The 25052-nt window shown below is 31.1% G+C and overlaps 1 protein-coding gene across 3 annotated transcripts in view; it reads left to right on the forward strand.

Moving 5' to 3' along the window:
• LOC126743222 (uncharacterized) overlaps positions 1 to 13842 on the forward strand; it is a 49755-nt gene extending 35913 nt beyond the window's left edge. For 2 of the 3 annotated variants that reach the window (XM_050450213.1, XM_050450210.1), the window contains exons 2-4: positions 3955 to 4150; positions 7359 to 7512; positions 12697 to 13842. In XM_050450213.1, coding sequence (XP_050306170.1) covers positions 3955 to 4150; positions 7359 to 7512; positions 12697 to 12745 — 399 coding nt within the window. In that variant the 3' untranslated portion in view covers positions 12746 to 13842. Of the gene's footprint in view, positions 1 to 3368; positions 3496 to 3954; positions 4151 to 7358; positions 7513 to 12696 lie in introns of those variants that run through there. The other variant, XM_050450212.1, reaches the window with a different exon arrangement.
• The last annotated feature ends 11210 nt before the right edge of the window (positions 13843 to 25052 follow it).

The raw sequence follows: 25052 nt of genomic DNA on the forward strand, positions 1-25052 counted from the left end.
TAAATTACTTAACATCCGATATATATCTAACACATAGAGAAACATGATTGTAAATTTTTTTACTTATGTAAATTAATGAGTTTTTGGTAAGAGAAGACGTAGGAATAGGTAGGGGAACATCATCTACACGACGAGTCAAATGGCCAGTGTCAGAGGGTAGTTTGGGAATTTTGTGAATAAGAGCAGCTGTTTCTAAGATAAAGAGTGAAAAAAGAGTTAGGATTTTTTCAGAAATCAAGAGGGGTTTGCAAGAATCTCTTAACTTAGCAGAACACAGGTAGCACAGGTAGCTAACTGCTTTTTTTTTTTAATAACAAAGACAATGTTAAGTAGCCCCTTATTGGTTAAACCCCAAAAAGGCAAGCCATACCGAATATGAGATTCAATAAGTGAAAAGTACACTGAACGTGCAACCACCCCTCCTAGCTCATTTAGCCATTCTTACTGCAAAACATCCAGAAGATAATTTCCCAGCTAAATATAAAATATGATCTTCAAACGGAAGGCGACCATCAATGGTAATTCCTAGGAACTTGCAGCACTCTTTATTCTGCAAGAGGGAATTTTCGTCAAACATAAGACTTGGAACATCGCACTTAAACCCCATAATAGACGTCTTTTTTACATTAAATACGAGCCTGTTGGAAGCGCACCACCCAGATAAAATCTGAAGGTCTTCAAGGATACAAGTCTTAATATAATCAGAATTTTTATGGCTCCATAGTATGGTGGTATCATCAGCAAACTGAACCACCTTGCCCTGCAGTTTCAATGAACTCAAGTCATCCACATACAGTAAAAATAACAGTGGTCCCAACACTGAACCCTGGAGAATGCCGCATTTTAGGGATCTAGAAGCAAACAAACGCCCAGACACTATAACCTTCTGAGTACGATTTGATAGATAGGACTCAAGCCATCGCAACGCTACGCCCCTAAAACCATATTTATCGAGCTTAGATAACAGTATTCCATGATCCACATAGTCAAATGCTTTGGATAGATCACGAAACACTGCTGCCGATGACTCTCCAGAATTCAAGGACACATTGACGCTCTCCAAAAAGCTAAAAACAGTAGCATAAGTCCCTTTACCGGCTTGAAAACCAAACTGATTTGCAGACAAAATGCCATTATGATGTAAAAAGGACAAAATTCTGCTTTTTGCAAGTTTTTCAACTATCTTAGAGAGGGTAGACAAAATAGAAATGGGACGGAAATTACAAGGCTGATTCAAATCTCCACCCTTATGAAGGGGGATAACCACTGCCTCTTTTAAACATGAAGGAAAAATGCCAATATGTAAATAATTGCTTATGGCAGAAACTAAAGCATTTAAGGCTGAATCAGGCAAAAAGAGTAACAACCTCGAAGATATCCCATCAGCTCCAGATGATTTATGATTTTTTAGGAGTTTGATTTCATTTTTTACTTCGGTAAGATCGACAGGATGAAAGAAAAATGAATGCTCAACCGACACTTGTTGAAGATAGTGTAAGGGATCAATGTTACTACGAATGCCCTTGAGCAAGATATTAGATATATCACAATAATAGTCGTTTAAAATGTCAGGTCTTAACTCCGGTTCAGATACTTTTCTATGGCAATGTCTTAAATCATTAATAACCTGACTGATCTAATTTGATGACATATTTAAGCGATCCCTATAATAATTAGATTTTGCTGCTTTAATTATCTTTCTGTACAGACTACGGTATTTCTGATGATATACAAGGATATTTTCATTTGTGGTATATTTGCACAATTTAGTCAAAAAACGGAGGTTTATAGCTGAAATTCTAAGGCCTCTTGTAACCCATGGTTTTTGTTTCTTAGTTTTAAGCCTCATTTTGGGAAAGCACTGATTGATCACACAGAACTTGAAAAAATAAAGTAAGTGGGTCAGAAGCCGTTTCAAGTGCATTCCAATTAACCGAAGCTATAGCAGCAGAAAAAGCATTGAAATTTCTCCTGCTGAAAATTCTTCCCATATAATGAGATGAAGATAATACAGTATGGTCGGAAATACCAGATGGGAGTACTGTGTATAAAACGTCATTAAAATTTGTACAGAAATAGTCAATTGTAGTTGCAGATGAAGAAGTTATTCGTGTGGGAAAAAGAACGTGCATTTTCAAGTCGTAAGAATTTAAAATACTTAAAAGAGAAGTACGTGGCAGGGTTTCATAAGTGTATTTGATATTAAAGTCACCAGCCAATATAACCTTAGAGTGTAGGGACAACTGGGATAAAAGAGAATCAAGTTTGTCCAGAAACATAGCAATATCTCCTGTAGGTGGCCTATAAACGCAAAGAATATATAAATTAAAACGCTTACAAAAAGAAAGAGAGAATTCAAAAACATTCTCTAACAGAAGATTATCATACTTATCAATATTACAAAAAATCGTTTCAATTGTTTGCCTAGCCAAGATCATGGTTCCTCCATGTACAGATTGTTGACGACAAAAATTTGATATAGGAACATAATCAGATATTAAAAAACATTCACTAGGCCTCAACCAGTGCTCAGTCAGAAGTAGAAGTCAATATCAGGAAAATTACATGTGTCCAGCAAAAGATGAAGCTCATCCATCTTGTTTCTTAGGGATCATCTTGTTTCTTAGGGATTGTATATTAAGAATAAAGATACTTAAGCTTTTCGAAGAGCTAATTTCAATCTTCAACTAGTAGAATATGAACATGAGATTCAACCTTCGTGGATATGTGTATAAAAAAGAAGAATTCAATTCACGATCAGTAATCAGTTCAGACTCATTAATTTGATGATTCAAAGACAATTTATTCGATGAAATATTAATTTTAAAATATTTGAAAATATGTGCATGTAATAATGATGTAATAATGAAGTCTGAACCAAAGTTACTGGCGTGATTAGACTCTAAAATCCCATACAGATTAATAATATTTGCATGAAAAGTACGATAAAGGGCCTTATTACTATTATAGATAACATTATGGTTTAAATAAGTATAAGGGCTTGTCATCACTAAAGTGTTTGTATCAACATGATTTTGAATTAAATTTTTTAAAACAGATGAAGAACAAATTCCATTTAACATTACTATTAAAAAATCTTCTTTCGTAAAGTCCTTAACTAAATTTGATGCTGTCCTAATCACTTCACTGCTTGAACTGCCCGGCTTCAGGAAACACTGACACTGCACTGGTCAAAACAGGAACTGTTTATAAAACAAAAACATTTACTGATGCAGGAACTTAATTAGTTTTTTAGGAAACACTTGTACCGTGAAAATATAGCACGTTAATGTAAGCAACACTAGATCAAAACAATTTAAATTAAATCAAAACGAATCAAAACAAAACAAAAGCACCGGCGCCTCCTACGAGTATAGACGTCTACTCTGTACGACCGCGAAACCGATAAGAAAATATGATAGTGGTGTAACTGCAAAGATTAAAGAAATCGGATGGCTATTAATAAAATAAAATAATTTGTAATGCGTGACCAAGGTATTTGTATCAGAAAATTAAATTCAGATTTGATGCTCATTATTTAGATTTAAGGTACAAACAGTTAATCTCACCACCGCATAAAACAACACTTTATGAAAGATCATTTAGTTACCAAGTGTATAGCTTTTATAACAGGGTTCCAGATAATTTAAAAGGACTTACAAACTTAAAGTTTTAAAAAAAAATTCCAAAATTGTCTCGAAATTCATATAGAGATTATTTAAGATTGAAATTATTTATAGATACAATATTTAATTTCTAGTTGTTAAATAAACTGTCATTTTAGCCTTATGCAATAATTTTTATTAGAATAAAGTCATCATTATTATTTTTATTATTATTGTTATTATTATAATAATAATAATAATAATAATTATTATTATTATTATTATTATTATTATTATTATTATTATTATTATTATTATTATTATAAATAATAAAATGTTTTTTTTTCAGATGTGGATACACCAGTTACTTCTAATAACACTAGTGCAAGTGTTCTATGTTTCTACAAGATCAGTAGAGCCAATAGACGAACCAATTTGGTTAAATAGACTGACGAATATTATCGATGACTTAGAGGACCAACCCAAGCAAGAAACTAATAGAGACAGCGACGATTTACCATTTTATGAAATTAGTGACGAAAAAGGTATTTTATGGTTTATTTGTAAATATTTTGTTATTATAGTCCCTTTCTTATCTTCATCACTCCAATTATAACATTATTAAAGCTACCTTTACAATAACTTTTCTTATGTTGGTTTTAAAGTTTTGGATAGTTTAGTTAATGGTTATGTTTAGTTATTAGTTAATGGATCTTTCAAATGTCAATGAACTATTTGGATTCTTCAGAGCAAATGATAATAAGCATATCAACTTTTTTCAGGACAAGTTTACCCATAATAATCGTTTTTGTACATATTTCAAAACAAATATTTCAGCATCATTTTGTGTCATCATCAAGATTGATCGTAATTTAATTGAAATCATAAACATATTACGATGATTAATTATAAATAGATCTATAATATTACTACTTAAAACTCATAATGTATTATAAATATATCAATGATTTTGTTAAAGGTAGATATAAATATAATTCTCTAGATATATTTCTATAACTCCAGGCTATGAAATACAGAAAAACAAACTATTAATAAAACTGCTCAAAAAAGCTGATGTAATTGTTTTTATTACACTAGTTTTTTATTTATGATCTGTTAAGAGTACAAAAGTAGTAATCTAAATCCTGATTCCTCGTATACCACTGAAATAGATTACCGTATTTTATGCAACCCACATGTGCAATATTGAATAGTAAATAATTATGTCAAAAAATGCAGTAAATGTTATAATGAATATTGATGATGAAAGCTGATTTATTGATTAATTTTACTGATAAAATATATCGTTTTATTTTCAGCATGTCTCCTAAAATATCTATATTGCTTGCAATACAGTATAATCATATAAGATTGTGTAAAATTCTCAGTCTCATATTCGAAAATGGCCTTTATATATTTTTTTTCTATAAATCATGCTGAAAATGAACTAGAAAACTCTTTTAATTAAAGAAAGTATGAAGTATGAAATTATTTATGTTTTATTTTGTGCAAAAAAAATTACTTAGCTATTAATAAATAAAACTAATAAACTATTATATCTCCAAAGTTACCTTTTTAAATAGGATTGCGTTGCTAATGCAACAACCAAAATAGGCTTATAAAGACTTGCTGACAGTTTTGAGCAATATGATATGTCTAAAGTCTAATATGTCTAATATGTCTAATCATGATATTTTCTAAAGTATCTTGGATCAGAAGGCGGAAAGATAAAATACGAAAAAAATATAATTAAATAAATAGTTTATCCTATAAACTTTGATTAAACCAATAAGGTCAATGCATCTTAAACCATTTTTAGTTAGAAGATTATTACATATTGCTCATTTACTTAGATGATCTCGATTTTACCCAATGTCCCATGTTGAACGACATACTGAATATGATTCCCTTTTTCTTTGAAAATCTCTAGTTTAGGACCTATATGTAAGCTTTTCATACATCCCAAAATAATATATTGGGCGTTCCTAAAAATAAAATAATAAAATTAAATGCATTGCTTAAAATCTACCACCATAAAAACACCGTAAAAATAAGCTGATTTTGAAAAATAAAAGGACTTTTTATCATTAAAGATTTATATGTATGAAGGCTAAGAAAAAAATAAATGCAGAGCTGTTGTTTGTCTTTAAGTCTTCTATTGGCATTTGTTTACATAGACCAATGATTTAACATCCAGAAAATAACCCAAGGTTGATAAATCACAAACTCTTATGAACTTAACACAAGTTTTAAAAAAATGGTTCGATAATATAATATCATAAACTGCACCAGACGCATGTGAGCAGTTGTGGATACAGGCTGTCATAAAAATCTTATGTGAATTATATTTGATACAAAGTTGCAACAAATAGTTGACGTCCAAAGTATCAAGCCAACGTTGCAATATAATGATCATCCGACTTTAAAGCGAACCGTAGTCGAAAGTAGTCACTTTATGCCATCGTAGCAATAAGAACGTTCTCAGATGACTGTCATTATATTAGTTAGTGTATAACGCCTTCCAAACATGGCATATATAGATTAAATTCATTTAGTTACATTAAAATGACGTAAAATACTATAAAGACCTATAAAATAACTCAAAAAAAACCCAGAAAATATGATTTAAAATTCCTATAAAATGATTTAAAGAACAGAAAATTTCAATATTTTCCTAGAATAAAACAAGAAATAAATAAAATATAAACAGGTCTTCAAATGCCTCTAAAACGTACATAAAATATATGCCACTTTGCTTTTTAAATATAAAAACCCTAAGAATAATATTCAGTAGTTCAATGTTTATTTGCAGGTGTTCAGATCCGAATTTAAAAATCTTTGAGGTTAATATTTTTAAGTTTATGTTTAATATATTTAAGATTTCTTATATTTAGAATTTTCTTTCAGAAAGATATACATGTCCTATAGGTCCATACTTTAAAAAAATACAGTAAACATATTTTTAAAGAGAAATTAGGGCTGCACCCACTTCTCTTGAAAGTTTTCATTTACGAGTATTAACAAAGATATAACTTAAATTGATCCGATTTAAAAATTTATATAATCATATAGTTATTTATGAAAAGGAAGTTATATGATTATTCATTGGGTTATTTTTGGTTGGTTAAAATGGGTTATAATAAAAGTTTTAATTTTATCAGTTTGATGTTTATATTATTTTGTTGAATTATGAAAGATAGATGCACCAAGAAATCTTAATATTCAGTATTGCTCTAGCACATTCTTCTAAAGATCTTAACCGAAATACTTTATTAAAAACGCAAATTGTATAACGCATTCTGGACTAACTGCTTGAAAACATCGATTTATTAATGATTTGCATTTTCCGCTATAACTGCTCTTACAGCAGCAACATTTTCTGGTTCGCTGCATTTTTTCGTCGCTGTAATAGTTTTTGATCAGAATAGAGAATAAATTCAATTTAAACTTATTCACTAATTGGTAAATTGCAAGTAGAATAAGAAGTTGCTACTGTTGGAAGACACGCACACCAGAAACTACTGTTAAATTATTACTAAATTTTTTAAAATTAATATCTTATATAGCTTTATATAGTTGACTTTACTGAACCTAAAGGTGACTGGCTGACGTTTCTATGATTCTAAAAATTTCCATCATGATATTTTTAAAACAACTGAAACTCAATTGGAATTAACCCTAAAAACTTACACAATCCTAAAGTTAATTGTACACTTAAGAAATCTATACACCAGTATTTAACGTTTATTACAGACACTACGGATGACGATGAAGAACAAAAGACATATCCAGCATCTGATAAACGAGCATTATCAATGTTCGCTAGATGGGGCACCTTGAACGCGATTGGCAAGGAAAGGAATCCAATTCGTAGCGGACTTAGCTCGAAGAATCTTGATTCAATAAGGTAACATTAAGAAGTTTCTTAATATATTAAAAAATTGGATAGCAAAAAAAAACTAACAAAAGGGTGTTTTTTTTTAAACTGCTGGTGTGAGAAAGCAAAAAGGAGAAATAGTTATTTACTTTAGTTTACCTACTACTACACTTACAAAATGCTTTATTTACTTTACTTTTTATTCTCGTTTTACATCTCTTTGCGAATCTAATTTCTACCACTATGCAGGTATGAAATGCCTCTTTCTGTGACATCTCCATTTCCACATATTTTCTCTTTCTCCTATCTGTTGTCAGTCATATATGGAAAAAAATATTTTCCTAAGTAAAAATGTTTTCTATTTAAAAAAATTAAAATTAGATAATTTTTTAAAGTGGCAGAAAAAACAACTTTTTAAAAGTGAATAACTTATTTAGTTAAATATTTATTTAGCACCTTATAAAAATCGTCAAAAGAAGTTGACCAAAAATCACCTAGAGATATAAAAGTTGCATATTAAAAAATTATAAAAACGACATATTGTTATTTGGATGCAGAAAGGTTTCCCTTATAAAATAACTAATTTAGTTATAGACTTTGCGACATGATGCCTAACGACTACTATAAAATACTTAAGGAAGGCGTCTTAGGAATAATCGAAGGTGACTCAAAAATGAGTAATAGAGCCACAGTAGCTCAAGTCTTAGTTTCTCATAGTTAAGTATGAAAGATAATATACTGATAACTGTTTTTTAATTTTTCATGAAATGAGGTATAACATTTTTACAGCACTCATGTCTGAGCAGTAGAAAATTAGTATATTGTCAAAATATTTCATGTTATGTATCAAGTATTATTAAATGTTTGGGATGGGTTAGGCCAAATGACGCGTTTATTGAACCGTAATTTTATTCGCTTGACCGGTGAAGCTTAGATTTTCTGTGACATAATTGCTAAATGATGTTCTTTTATATTTAAAAGAGATTATGGGGTTTCTACACATAACACTTCTCCATATTTTTGACCAAATGATCAACATGTGTAAATAATTAGTTTCTGTATACGGTAATAGATTCCGTAATAGATGGACCTATTTCTTGGCCTGCATGCTCCCTAAGCTAAACAATGAAAGATCTTCAACAGCACATTGAAAATACATACAATATTATTCGTGAACACCAGAATATTATTATATGAGGGCAGTTCTATAAGTACTTGGCCTCACCACCCGATGGCGCCACTATTGCAAGAGGAATTTACCTTCATGTGGTACTTGTAGATGGCCGCTATCATGCTCTGTCGACGGCTTCAGCTGAATCGGGCTTGTATTTTTGTTTCGATCGCATGTGGAAGCAGACGTGCCGCGGTTTTTAGAAAAATGGAAAAAGGGCAATATCTGCTGGGGATTCGATTCTTATGTCTAAAAGCATGTAAGATCGTCTGGATTCTGTATAGAGTAACTCTTCTTCTTCGATGGCAACCGTCAAAAATTGGTTTAACTATCATGTAGGATATCGTGACAAAAATTCACGATCTTGTATTGACAAAAGACCAATTGCGCGAAATAGCTGAGACAGTAGGCATCTCAAAAGGCTCATATCCTGTATGGAAATGCTATCCGCACAATGGACCTGCGTTTGGTCCCTCCAGCAACAAGAGCAACCGTGAGACTATTTCAGAGCAGTGTGCTATTTCTGCGTTCGTGATGGTCGATGCAACATAGATCCACTAGTACACACCAGAGACCAAGAAATAGTCGAAAAACAATAGACTTCACCTAGAGAACGTGCCTCGAAGAAGATGAAGAAGGTGCCTAGAGGAAAAGGCAACAACATCGCAACGCCTCTCAATCGCATTAGCTACGTTTACAACACGTATACAAGTATACACACGTATACTGTACCAAATATTTAATACGTGGATCAAATGACGTATATTTTTTCGGTGTAAATGGCAGCGCACTCAAATCTGATACACCAATTTGATGCTTCCCAAACAGGGTAGATTAAATTTATTTTTTTCGGTGTAAACAGCTAGGACCTATTTTGAAGTACCAAAATGACAAGTTTGAGATTTTATTGGATGTTAGCTTAGGAGGTTTTTATTTTTGTACACAAAAATAAAGAATAAGAAGAAGAGAAGGATAAGCGTAAGCCTTAAAAAAAAATTGTTTATTTTTATTATTCTTAAACAACAATAACACTTTGAAAGATTTAGAGGTTATATCCTATAATTCTTCGTCTAAGCTTCCTTCAACTGACATTTTGATCCTAGAGATAACCCTGCACTAATTGAACCCTCAAAATCAACCCTTGTAAACAGGATTGTACTAAATAAAAATAGTCATTTTTATTTAGTACAACCTTTTCATTTGTTCCATGGACCTAATAGATCCGCGCGTTGTCAACGTAGCTATTGTTGATTCCACCGACATAAGCAATCTTTACCAGTGACGTCATCAAAAAACATTTACATGATATTAATTTACTATTAATAGATTATGCTCTAAATTTTAAACAATAGTACCGTTTATGAACTTTTTGTGCGTTTTTTTAATGTACTTCATTAGAGTAAAGTTACTTATCTAATAAAAAGCAATTTTATGGAAATTAAATATATTATATTTATTATAGATTTCTTAATAAGTTTTTATTATTATACGTTTATGACCACGGTTGTACCTTGATATGAGGGGTCTAATTCCATAGTGTTCAATCTCCATGTTTATTAATTTTTCAGGAATAAAGAAAAACCTCTCATTTTGTCTTCAAGATATTTTTTAATTATTGGAATATTGTGATATATAGAGTTGATAGTGGGAAAGTTATGTACCTATACTTTTTAATTTAAACAAATAAACTTATTTATAGAAATATTATCAAAAAATATTTGGATAAAGTACATTTTGAAAGTTAGTACTGGAAATTGTACCTTTTGATAATAAATCTTATGGAGATTGTACGGTATGAAATAAAATTCTGAGTTTAAAAATATAACTTTTATTTCAAAAAGTGTAAAACCTAACTGAAAAATGAAGTTCTACATATAGGTATTTACATTTTTACATACAGGAACTAATCTTTTTTGTTGACTAATAACGAAAAAGTTTGTTTGAAAAAGCTTTTTTTTGTGTTTCAAATTTTTTGGTCTTCTCTTTATCGGCACTGTTTTACAATACTTTAAAATAAAATTATCTTAAAATTTTTTTTCTTTTACATGGTAAAACCTTGCATGAAATTTTTTGATTTCCATCATTGTAAGTAAACTGCACTGAAATGCACCAGTTTTATGGCCACATGTTGGGTAAATCGAAAGAAAGTATGGACTATAATTATCTACACAAAAAATAATATGCAATAGAATCTACATAAGATGTTTATAATCAGTTTAACTTTACCTTATAGTTTTTTCTATATTTTTCTTCCACTTAGCAAAATCTCGCGATTTTTTTCGAGCTTTTTGTTCATCTCGTATCGGAGTAACATTAACTTCCATTATTTAAAAATAGTTTAAAAAGTTGAAACAATTAAATCGTGGTAGCTTGGTAATAATACACGTGCACCGTTCAACGAACATCAGAGTAATGACAACAAAAATAAAAACAAGTAAATTATTTCAGGATGTAACCTGTCAAGAATCGATGTAAATGGCGCGAAATGGATTTTGTACACTTTGCAAATTAACTAATGTTTTGTATTTATAATGCCTTGGAGATTGAACGTTTTGTTTTAACTATTTTTTCTGAAGTTTATTTGGTTTGATTTTATTATATTATAGGAGATTGCTCACTTTGGAACTAAATCCGATTTCTAAAGTTAAAAGTAGGTAGGATATAGCCCGTTTTGGCACAAAATAATTTTATGTTTGTATGTACGGCTGAAAATTGAATCCGAAGCGACATCTAACTAATTTTTTTCTAAAATGGAGATTGCTCACTTTGGAACTAGACCCCTCATATGATGTTATGACAATATCGGTATTTACTTGTGAAAAGATCGGCTTAAATCCTCTTTTTTTCCCATGGTGCGGCACAAATGGCACAAGTGTTTACTATCGCATCAATTCACAAAAACACTGAAATGACTTAACCTTTTTTCTTTTTCAACCAAAAACTTAAGAAAAAACTGAGAAATTCAGAAATGCCAAATGTCAAGTCGTTTGTGACATTCCGAAGATGATATTTCCCAAGATGACATCAGCTTTTGCCTGTGGTTTTGCCATTTCAAATTTTTTAAAAGCGGTTTTAAGGATAAGAGTGTTAATAATTTCTGCTTTGAAGGTGTCATTTTTGCGCTTAGAATAACATATCCATTTCTATTTTTTAATTTTAATCCAAAATCTAACATCAATAAGTTAAATTAACATTATGATATGTGTTGATATATAGCTGAAAATTTCCTCTTTTCAAAATGCGTGTAAACTTGACAACAGAGAATCGATTAATATGCTTGTAAACAAAACACCCCCTTGCCCCTGTGCACATGTTGAACTCAAACAAAGTTGTTATATACTATAATTCTAGTCTTTCGCTTCTCTAAGGTAAAGACTGAAGCAAATGGTCAGAGGGCTTTACCGTGACGAATCATGGGGTTGATTTGACGCCGAGTTGCAGAAACACATTAATATTTGACGAAGAAAAACGTGTTCTTGCACTAAGGCTAACATCTCTGCCATCGCCATGGCCAAATTAGATGAACTGATGTACTGTTGCCCCATCCACCATATTCTCCAGATTTCAATGATATCAAATAAGGTGGTTATCGCTTCCATGGATTAAAAAAGTCGAATCATTGGTCGTGCCAAAGTGCAAGTGTATCAAGCCAAAAGGAAACTATGTTGATAAATAAATCGTTGTTTTTCAAAAACTCTTCATTTTTCTTTTGAAGGCTAGCTAACTTATCGGGCCGCCCTCGTATAACCGATACTTTTAAGGAGTCTTTAGAAATCATTCAAATGAGACTTTTTAGAAAAAACTATATTTTCTTATACCAATAATGGATTTGTCAAATTTTTTTCTAATAACAATCATAATAAACTCTTTTAGATGATTTTTGGTGCGTCAATTTCTTTTGACGAATAAATAACTTATTTTTGACACCCTGGATAATATGATGTTAATAATTTTTTGAAACAATTCCAAAACATGTATATGCAAATATTTTATTAAAAACAATAATATTTTATAATAACAAAAATCACGTTATATATTTTTAGTACGCAAACGAGAAGTCGAATACTAGGACAACCACTGCGATGGGGCTGAGATGGTGACATGACAAACTAGATGGAAAAATAACAATAATGATGAAACATTAAGGGTTTATTAAACTTTTAGAGTGTAATACAAATCTTTTTTTTTAATTCAATAAATATTTGTAAAATTATTATTCGAAAAAAAAACAGCAAGATTAAAAATTGTATTATTCAGTTGAATATTTATGATTATTATGTAAAGACTTTTTAATTCATTTAAGTATTTTTAGGGTATGAAAAGTTTTATAAACCTTTAGGTTCAACGTAAGACTGTATTTAATACATTATATTCTTAATGCCTAATTGAACTACCTACGTATGTGATATCCTAAATAATAAACTGAAAAAATCAAAAAAATAATTATAAATCATACACATTATAACGAACCCTCTGATATACTTAGATAAGATCAATGGCATCAACTAACATTAAAATTTATTTAGTATTATCAGGAATAACTAATACGCTCATTTTGTTTTATTTATGAGGACGTTTTTATTAGTTCAGTTAAATACGTTTCATTTTATTTTTAGAAATCCCAGAATAATTATTATTATATACGATTGCCCCTAAAATAGATAAATCAAACTGATAATACTGTAGTTTATAGTATGACGTCGCTTGGGTGCCAAGGCATGACAGGAAATCAAAGGTAGACCTCCTAGGAAGATGTGGATCTAAAGAATAGTGGATATGCCTGTATTTGGCATTCCTTGATACGTGGCTATCCAGTACAGTGGACTAAAGAATCAAATATGAAGACAAAAGGTCTTCCACGACATTAATAATGGTTGAAATTCTAACAAGAAATTAGTTATTAAATCTAATTATCCAAGATCAAAGTAATGAGACAATCGTAGGGATACTTAATACCCTAAGAAAACATATACTGAATATAATGGAAATGGAAATATATTGTAACGTAAATCAAAAACACACTTCTTTTTGGAACACATTGACTCTAATAATACACTTTTATGTAAGCTCTTCTTTTATAACACACTCTTCTTTTATTGACTGGCTTTGACTATCTTTCAATTTATTCTAAGGTAAACAACAAAACTGAATTAAATGTCACGAAACGCGATCCCTTTTAAAGACTTATGGACCAATTTGAAAATTTTTAGAATTTTCTACATTCAGACAGTCAAAGCAATCAAGTATACAAATTCTAGAAAAATAAAACTAAAAGGATTTAAAAAATTATAACCTAAATAACCTAAATGGGAGCCAAATTAGACTCAAATAAAATGAACTATCAAAAACTAGAAACTATAAGTGACAATAATAAACTAAACGTAAGTAAAACCCTAAAGAAACTAAACGAATTAACTTGAGCTCCAAAATACAAGCGGAATAGTATAAAAAGTAGGAGAATAACTAACGTATTTACGATAATAATGAACATATGATTATATACAGGGTGTTCATTTGAAAACTTCCCATCACGGATTTATCGAAAACCACCGTTTAAAAAAAAACGCCGAAATACGTCAAAAGGTTTGTCAAGGCAGAGAACTTGTTAACCTAAAATTACTTCACCCCCTTCCACCCTCTGCCCCTCCCAGGGTCATCCCCCTTAAAATTTTAAACGGCAAGGGGTATCGAGTAATAGCTTGTTTAAAAGGTCTTTCGAAGTCTTTCATTTTGATGTTTGATTTTTTTAAATCGGTCAATTCATTTTCGAGAAAATTTAAAAAATCTTTGTTTATCTTAATTTGTTCAGATAGAAAACAACAACGTTTGTATTTTTATCTAAGCTAAATCGGACACTCACAAACGACCACTCCAAGTCTGGGACTCGAATCTAGGGCCACACGACTGCTAGACAGGTTTATACCTACTGCACTGCCGAGGCCGGCAATAACTGTTATAATTTTTCGTATCCTTGTTCGGTTCAATTGATTAAAATTCTAAATTCATATCAGTGTAGCGGTTTCCATGAAAGTTAGGTGCATTTATTCCTTTGGCGTTGGCGTTGACTCAAATTCACAAACGATCTAATTAATGTTGAAAAGTTGTTGTATGTTGCGGTAAATAACATGTCTCTCTCTATTTTAATTCCGGGAAAAAGTTCTGGAACCCCCTGAGTTTGATGTTATGTGGTTCAAAATAACAACCAAAAGATTCAGAAAGTATTTCTGCTTCCTCTATAGACCACCCAGCAATACACACTACGGAAGGCTTTTCACCAATCTTCTACGCTTCACCACACTATCCAATTGCTGCTAGAAATTGTTATTGCGGGAGACTTTAACGTCCACAATGCTAACTGGTTAATATGTTCTAATAGAACTGATGATGAGGGGTGCCATATAGAGGACTTTGCTATTAGTCACGACCTAATGTCTTATATGGAAACCAAGAAGAATCCCTGATAGACAGAGAGACTCCTGGATTTGTTTCTCGCAACGAATCCTGAATCATACAACATTACCGTACTTGCACCACTAGGAACATTATCAATAACCACAACATGTGAACTAAAAATGAAAACTCAAGATCCACGCCTACCGCGTAGCGTTTGGTATTAAAGATCATCCAACTGGAGAAATTTAAAACAGTCCGTCTCTTCGTTTCGATGGAATGGTGTCTGTTTCAGGACCAATGATCTTTTTCAAAAGTGATTTTGGCAGGAATGGATTGCTTATACAGTGCATCCCAAAAGTTATGTCTAAATTCTTTTAAAATTCAGGGGTGTGTTCGAAAAAAAAATGCTCGGACCCGTCGATTTTTATTTCAAGTTGCGCATTTTTGTACGTGAAGTTTGTATATACAGGGTTGCTCAAAAATAAATTATGACCATCAACTTATTTTTTTCAAATGAAAGCACCTTTTTTTATTTCATTTTTGAATTCTACGTATGTTTCATGCATCATGTCCTATACCTAAAGTCAACAGTTATCGAAAAAAAGACGACCAAACATTATTATTGAAGTTCACCTTACGAGTCACCTTATCTCTGAGAATTTTTATACAGAGCAATATCCATTCATTCGTGTTTTTTTATTGTTGGCTGGTAACCGTGTATTTTCATAGAAACTGTATGATAGTTTCAGATATTGAACAAATATTGTCAAGTGTGAAGTGTACGAGCAAAGTTGCGGTTTTCACAATGGTAAAGTTAACGGAACGAGAAAAAATAGAAATTCTGTGCATGGTTGGGTTTGGTGATAGAACACATACTCAAAGAGAAGCTGCTCAATTATTCAATGAAATCCATCCTGATCGTCCTCCGATATGTCAAAAGGTGGTGAGTAGAATAGTGTCTAAATTTAGAGAATTCGGTCATTTTGCCGAAATCTTGTTGTCCTGCTCGAGATGAAAATGAACAACTTGACGTTTTGCTTTCTTTGGAAGAAAATCCATGCACTCCTCTGTCGCAGATTAGGACAAATTTACGCATGCCGAAATCTATAGTTCACCGAATAGTTAAAAAGGACAAATATCACCCCTACAAAGTTATTCCTGTGCAAGAGTTATTTGATGACGATAGGCGAAATGAGTTTTGTGAACGCTTACAAAACATGTGCTATCTAAATAATAATTTAGTAACAAATATTATTTTTTTCCGATGAAGCCACGTTCTGTTTGAATGGTAGTGTGAACAGACAAAATTGTCGATATTGGGCAATAGAAAATCCGCATTGTATATTGGAGGTAAACACCCAGTACCCTCAAAAACTAAATGTGTGGTGTGAAATAGTGCGCGGAAGAGTAATAGGTCCCTTTTTCTTTGAACAGACTTTAACGGGACAAGTGTATCTCGATTTTCTCCATTTTGAATTAGTGCCAGCATGACTAGCTTTATTTCCAAATCCATTGGACCCAGACTATCCTGACGAAGAACTAATTTTCCAGCAAGATGGCGCTCCTCCGCACTATGCTGCCACTGTGCGTACATTTTTGGATGAAACCTTTCCCAATCGGTGGATAGGAAGGAGAAGACCCATCGAATGGCCTGCTAGGTCGCCTGACTTAACACCAATGGACTTTTTTTTGTGGGGATACCTCAAGTCGAAGGTATGTGTTAATAAGCCAAATAATCTAGACAACTTGAAAGAGAGAATTCGCAGAGAAGTGCGCGCCATAACTCTGGAAATGATTGAAAATATGCAACGAGACTTTATTGATCGCCTTGAATATTGTCAAGCCGTGAATGGCAACCATTTTGAACATTTAACTTAATTTTTGTTTTTGTTTATTTGTTACATGAATACGTCTTTTTTTCGATAACTCTTGACTTTAGGTATAGGACATGATGCATGAAACATACGTAAAATTCCACGCGAAATTCAAAGATGAAATAAAAAAAGGTGCTTTCATTTGAAAAAATAAAGTTGATGATCGTAACTTATTTTTGAGCAACCCTGTATATACAAACTTCACGTATAAAAATGCGCATCTTGAAATAAAAATCGACGGGTCCGAGGGTTTTTTTTCGAACACACCTCTGAATTTTAAATGAATTTAGACATAACTTTTGGGATGCACTGTATTCCGAATACCTTAAAAAGCCCTTCTGTCAGCAAACCGTGGTTCGATAAAAGTTGCACCAAGGCAGTTAACAACAAAAATGCTACTTATCGCAAATGGCGGCAAGGCCCTAAGCTCTGCAAATCATGTTAAATTTGCTACCTTGAAGAAAGCGTGCAAGTATATAATGAGAGAGTCAAGAACAAACGTCTCAATTGCCAATTGAACAAGATTGTTTCGGTCTATAGCAAAAGCAGTTTGTCAAGGTTTCTATAGGTCAAAAACTCCACCATGGACTAGGGAAGATGATTCAATTGCAATGACCGAAATGAAAAAGGCAGACTTGCTGGGTCAGATGTTCGCATTAAACTCTACCGTAGACCCACAAGGCAAAACACCATCAAATTTGAGAAAAAAGGCTTCTTCGATGCCAAAGATAGTCTTTAGTCACAGAGCTCTTGAAAAAGTACTCACAGGCTTGAACACTAACAAGGCCATCAAATCTGATGGAATACCGCCAATAATATTAAAAAATTATGCGGTCGTGCAAACTGCTTTTTCTTTCATACAGAGGCAGTCTCTTCACTGGAGTCCGATTCCTTTTGACCCGGTAATCGCCAAGGTAATGGAGAAACCTTTTTGTGGGATCATTATCTCTATTTTTCGAAAGGAAAAAATAAGCATCCATACTAAGGGAGCATTCATGAATCATATACCTTGACCCGAGTATTTCACGGATAGCTGGTGCCTCCTGCGATGCATGCCTTAGTACGTTCAACTAATTAATTAATTATGATAATTTAGTATTATTAATTTATTAAATATAATAAATTATATATGTATGATGAATATTAAGCAAAACTTGTATATATTTTGCTTTGGTTATATTAAGGGACGGTTAATTTAAACCAATTAATGACCACAAGAAGGTTTTGTTCTGCTAACTGTTTAAGGGTGTTCCATAATTTTCCTTTATAAAAAAATGCAGTATCATCAGCATAAAATCTCAATTATTCCTTGCATATGCAATACGAACATCTACCTATTTGCTGGGAAATTAACATTATAATTAAGTAATTAACATTTTGTATTTTTTTTCTTTGGCAAATAAACGTCTTTTGTATTTCAGTCTGCATTTATATTAAGGGCTTTAATTTATCGATAATATCGTAGTTTAAAATAGCATCTTGTGTTGATCTATTTTCATGAAATTCGTTCTGGTTATTGGATAGAACGCTAAAATTGATTAAAAATTTAAGGTTATTTTTAGCGCACTTTCCAATTATCTTAGCTATATTTAATATAAGTGTCTGTAATATGTGTCTCTAATAATTATAGATATCTTCTACATTGTAACCTTCTTTATGTATTTATAAACATAATTTTGTGTTGTACGAGGTGAGTCTTTAGGAACTGCATCGATCGTTTGTGGAACAACTATAATTAACAAAAATCTGAAAATTTACCATTATAATAAAATCTATAGGGGCAACTTGTCTAAAATATTTTCAAGATGGAACCTTTTTCGCTTATACCGGAAGTAGATGTCTACGTCCTTATTTTAAACAGAAGTCCTTATACATTATTACATTTTGAAATTCTACATTAGAATCTAGATACTTTTGGTAAACAATATCCGAGATCTTCGTCTTACTGTTTATATATTTAAGTCTTTATGTAAAAAAACGTTTGGAATTTTTTGTAACCTTTATAATTTATTTTAGTCGGGTTCCTTTTTACCGCTTACGGATTCCTTTGAACCAATTTTAATAAAATTTAGAGGAAATTTCCATAATTATTAATACACGGTGGTAAAAAAAAAGAATATGAATAAAATTTAATAAACTGACTAAAGTGACTTTTAAAATGAAAACCTATTTTTATCATTTTATTATAAGCATTGAAAATAATATAACTATGTACAAGAATACCTATTCTGAAAAATAATAATATTTGTAATTTAATATTTTTCTATCGAAAGAATATTACATATTTCTAATCAGTTGGCCATGACGGCACGCCACTAGAAAACAAGCAGGTAATACAATATATCACTTGAACTGTTTCCGATCTAACGCCATAACTAGCTGTCATAAAGTAGTTGTTTACCTCTTCTTGTAATCCCTTGTATATTTTTTTTACTGGTTGCCTTAAAGACGGTAATAAGTAGAAACACGTACCAGAAAGTACGATCCATACTTTAGCTTGTGCTTTCTTTAGTTATGAAATATTCTGGAAAATAGTTCATTTTGTTATTTAAAGCAAAATTTTCTGTAATGTGAAAGATCATAGTCGTAAAAAAAAAATATTATATATTTTACACGTATATCATAAGTATATGCCATGATGCATTCTTACAATTTTATAAAGTATCCATTTTGGAGATTTTTAGCGATGAATTTACGTCGCTTATTTAAATGATAAATAGTTCAGTATAAATACAATATTGGTAACAGTAGAAGAAGTATCAGCAGACCACTTGATCAGCCTTTGTTGAGCAGATTGATCAGTTTTGGACATTTTTTTAGTTTTCATGATCGCTTTTTTGATGATGTTCTCGATACCAAAAGGCGATAAACCGGATATAATACTAGAATTACAAAGACATTAATACCAGACATTCTTTGTGATTTTTTGTATTAGACTGGTCCTAATTTAAATCGTATTCAAATATCATAAGGTAGTTAAAAGTTCTAGATTACTTTTAAATCCGAGCGACACGTGCAGGCATAGTCCAGCAATTCTTTTCAATTTCTTTTTCATAACTTTTATATTAAGCTGGCAAATAATACGAATTTTACTGCTCTTAACTCTCTAACTATTTAACTTTCATATAAAATACTTGGTTGAATAAAATTGAAAAATTTGATTAAATTTAGGATATCACAAAATAATATATATAGCCTGTAAGTTAATTAAATATTAAATTTATACTTGCGTTATATTATATTATATAAGATAAAGATTATTTTGTCATTTTTGCGTGTTTATTATTTGAAATGTTTTTAAATACGCAGGTTAGTATACAGGGTGGCATAATCAAAAAGTACTGAAAAACAGGAAACTAGTCAGTTGCCAGATCTTTCCACATCGGAGATCTTTTCTCAGTACATATTTTGATTAGCCACCATTGTATATAATAGCAAAAATAAACAGAATGAATTGGAATATATGATTGTTATTAAAAATAATGATTTGCTGAAGCAATAAGAAACATTATTTACACATTTTACTACTAAAAATTTTTTACACTTAAGTATTTTATTCTGTTTATTCTTTTCTTAAATATTTTATATATAGGACTAAATTATCATAAAATTTTTCTCTTCAACTCTCATCGAGAGAACTGGGGATCAAAAAAAAATCAATAGCTTTAGCATGTGACAAAATAAATAAATATTTACAAATTATCCATTTGTATATTGTTCATAGCTTTTAGTCACAGTATGTTATAGGTAATTTACCAATTAAGATTATTATAATATACTATAATATACAGTTATAAGAAGCACGTTTCTTTATTTTTATTTCCTTACCAGATGAAAAGATAATTATATTAACTATTGTGAAAACTATACTGGAAGAAATTGGTAAGTATGCATGATATTAAGGCTTTCATATCTAATTCAAAAAAAATCAGCTGTTTTGGAAATTATTTGTTATAAATGGTTTTCATTAAAACCATTTTATTTTATCTAATTTTTGCTTTAAATTATCTTCGAAGAAGTTTGCTGTTTAAAAAATTAAACAATATTTCTTCTTTTCCCTCATAAAACTATTCAAGGTATCATCATTCATATCAACATTTTAAATTAAATTAAATTTTGCATTCAAAGAAAGATACCCGATGTGGCACGCATACACACAAAATATACGCTGAGAAGTTGTGTAATCGTGGTATAAGAAAACTATTTGCCATTGGTTTAGCTTATCATAGTTTCAGGTTAGCAACTACAAAAATTAAAAAAGGTATTTAAGTTAAATCAAATTAGGTAAACGTAAAAGTTATTTGAAAAATCTAATAATTATTCAAAAAAAAAAGAATCAGATAGGTTTTTACGAAAGTAATGGGAAACCCAGCTAAAAGTCAGAAAATGCAATGAAACCATGTAATCCCGTAATATCCCTAACTAAATGTGTAGTAACTATAGCAATTTCAAATTTAAGCGGCTTGCGTATAGTCATATTTCCATAATGTGTAACACATGCAAATATCGTGGAAATAACAAGTGTCCTATTAAAACTTTGATAACTACCAGTTTACTTGTTAAACACTTTCAGCTGTCATTTACCCAAACTTGTTTTCATATTGTTTGAAGAGAGTTTATCAAGCCTTTATGCAAATATTATTATCAAGAAGTACTTACTAGATATTGTAATTTTAAACATCTCACGCTAAAAAGATATTAGATAGGATAAATATTCAAACTTTAGAAATCATAAGTTTGATTTAATAACATGTTTTTCATAGTCTCAAATGTCGTCTTTACGTTATTGATATAGTAGTTAATTTATTTATGTTCTTCTACAATGTAAATAATGTTATTTTTATGTTTTCTTAATTACATGTTAAAGCTTAAGAGTCTTCCAGACCTTTTATTTTTTCAGGATCTTACTTGGCTACAATTTTCTCTATTTGTCATTTATGTCAATTTTTTCTCTTTTTTTGTTGTTATTCTGCTCTAACTTCTTCTTGTTAATTTTATTATCTTTAAATATGTTTTCTTATTTATGTTCTTATTTCTATACTACTCTCTCCGTCTTCTAAAAAATATATTTGATTAATGCGTATTTTATTCCATTACATAAAAAGCATAATTTTATTGCCATTTTTTAAGATGCAATGAAAATTAAGCTCTCCATTTTTATCAACTTTTATTTGTATACTGCAGAAGATCCATTAAACGACTTATCTAATCAAAAACAAACATGTTATTAAAGATACCTAAAAAAAACCGTAGTCTAACTTTCTATTCTATACTCGCCGGCACAAAATTCCGCCACCCTGAAATATTGGCCAAGTTTGATGTTATATAAATTTTTTATTTTTTATCAGATTCTCACGATTTTGCTATCAGTTTTTAGATACATTTGTTGTGATTTTTTAAAATCATTTTGTAAAGTAGCATTTTTCGATTATTTCCGCGGTCTACAGTTCGAGATGCCTGGAATAGGTATTTACAGATGGGAATTTTTAGTAGACGACAAGGCTCTGGCAGAAGGAGAATGACCACTGCAGCTGATGATCACTTTGTCACCATTAGTTCTTTAAGAGATCGAAGATCTACTGCTGTGTGTCTAAAAAATGACTTGCGAATAATTCATGGAGTAAGTGTAAGTGAAAGAACGATACGTAGAAGATTAGCAGAAGCTGGACTTTATTCACGAAGACCAGCAAGATGTCCACAATTACTTCCTCGGCTTCGACAATACCGACTGAGGTTTGCAAGATCGCATTTTGAGTGGACTCTAGAACAGTGGGCAAACGTACTATTCACAGATGAATCCAGGGTTTGTTTAAGGACGCCAGATGGTCGTGAGCGGGTATACAGACGTAGAAATGAAAGATATGCTGACTGCACCATTTCAGAACAAATCTCATATCGTGGCGGTTCAGTTATGATTTGAGCGGGTATTTCTACCGAAGCACGCACCAATCTTGTATTTATTGAAAATGGAGCTCTAACCGCCCACCGTTACATTGAGGAAATCCTTCAAGAAGTTGTTGTCCCATTTGCTCTATTCATTGGGAACCAATTTACATTAATGCATGATAATGCTAGACCTCACGTTGCACATGTAGTGAGCGAATATCTGGATGAAGTTGGACTCCCAAGATTGGAATGGCCCGCATGTAGCCCGGATCTCAACCCAATAGAACATCTTTGGGATCAACTTAAAAGGGCCGTTCGTCGTCGTCCTGTACAACCACAAACCTTGCAAGACTTACGACTAGCGCTGATCGAAGAATATGAGGCTATTCCTCAAGAAAGAATAAGGAACCTTATTCTTTCGATGCCGCGAAGACTGCAAGCTGTTATTGCTGCGAGAGGAGGAAATACACGCTATTAAAATTGTTTTTTTTAAATTAACTTTATGATATACTTAGTGTTTGTTTCTCCTAATAAAAATACGCTTCAAATCAGCGGTTTAATAAAAAATTTGCAGCTCGCAGCAGAAATGAGATAATGGAATAAATCAAAAATCGAAATGTATAGAATACATCAATGATTACAAGGAATAGTATGTAAACAGAATTATCCACCTTAAAAAAAAGAAAAAACAACAGCTTGTTTTACTCCTGTATAATAAAGCCTAATCGAAAAATGCTACTTTACAAAATGATTTTAAAAAATCACAACAAATCGCACATGTAATCCAAAAGTGTCACTATACGAAAAATGTAAATTTTTCAGGAGAGCAATTTAAAGTTTTCGGCAAAATGGAAAGACAAATAACGGTGATTATATTGATAATAAATGAAAGATTTTTTTATCACAGTGAACGATGTTTTGGCTTTAACCATTTTACTAAACAGAAATGGAAAATAAATTCTTTTATTTGGTTATTTTTTAGTTTTTTGATTTATAGTGTCACTTTTCCATTTATTATATGCAATATTTTTAGAATTTGTCAAAATTTTTCAAACCATGAAATTTAAAAAAAAAATAGAAATATGTAGAAAAGCATAATATTATTATATTAAATGAAACATGAAACATTTATTTTTACACACAACTGCTTGAACAAAAAATTATGTAGTTAGGTACTTCTAAAAAATATTTTTTATCTTAACTACTAACTTATGCACCGCGAACTTAACCATAGCTTAAAATTTAAACCATCACTGTTATTTTCCATTCAAATTCATGGCATAGCTGTCGTTTACGTTTAAATTTTAAACTACGGTTAAATTTACACTGTGCCAATAAAAGTTTACATCACTGATACAGAAATGGCACTAAGGCCAAATTAATGGCTATAAAAACAACTGCAAAAACAAAAAATTAATTCCTAAAACAAAATATTCAAAAACTTGGTAAATACAACATAAACACAACTTTAAATATGGACAGTAAAAAACAAAATATTTTCGTTCGGTAAATTAAATATAGTGGGTAATTATCATTACAAAATATTATTATCAAAGGAGTGTACATAGCATACATAGCATTGAAGTATTAAGAAATTTTCAATAAGACTTTTGACGTCTTGTTTTTTCGATCGAATAATTTTAATCTTTCTGTGTAAAGTTTATTTAATTGAAAACTTTTACGATTTTGACGTGTTGAACGACGCGCCGAACAACTGTATGAAGTTTATAGTAATATATTTCAGTTTGGGTTTGGCTAAACCATCACTAAACAAAAAATTTCACTATTGCCCGCTACGAGCGTATTAATATTGCGTAAGCCATAATGACACTTGCGCCATCCAGAGGTTTCTAATGTAATTATTCAAGATATTCAAGACATTGTAGCCGGTGTGGTTCGGAAGAGTTTTACTGTAAAAAGTACATTTTGCAAATATTTTGTATAGTGACACTTTTGGATTTGGAAATGTAGCTAAAAACTGATGGCAAAATCGTGAGAATCTGATAAAAAATAAAAAATGTATAAAACATCAAACTTGGCCAATATTTCAGGCTGGCGGAATTTTGTGCCGGCGAGTGTAGTATTACTTTTTTATTTCTATTCTAGTACCTGAACCATCCAAAAAATTAGGTTTTCTACTACCGTGCATAGTACTCACTTTACTCAATTCCCGGGCTTTATAAAGTTTCAGTGCGTAAAAAATTATTTAACATTTATTTGAAATTTAATTTATAATTTGTCAAAGA

The sequence above is a fragment of the Anthonomus grandis genome, chromosome 12 (assembly GCF_022605725.1).
Source record: "Anthonomus grandis grandis chromosome 12, icAntGran1.3, whole genome shotgun sequence".
NCBI lineage: Eukaryota > Metazoa > Arthropoda > Insecta > Coleoptera > Curculionidae > Anthonomus > Anthonomus grandis.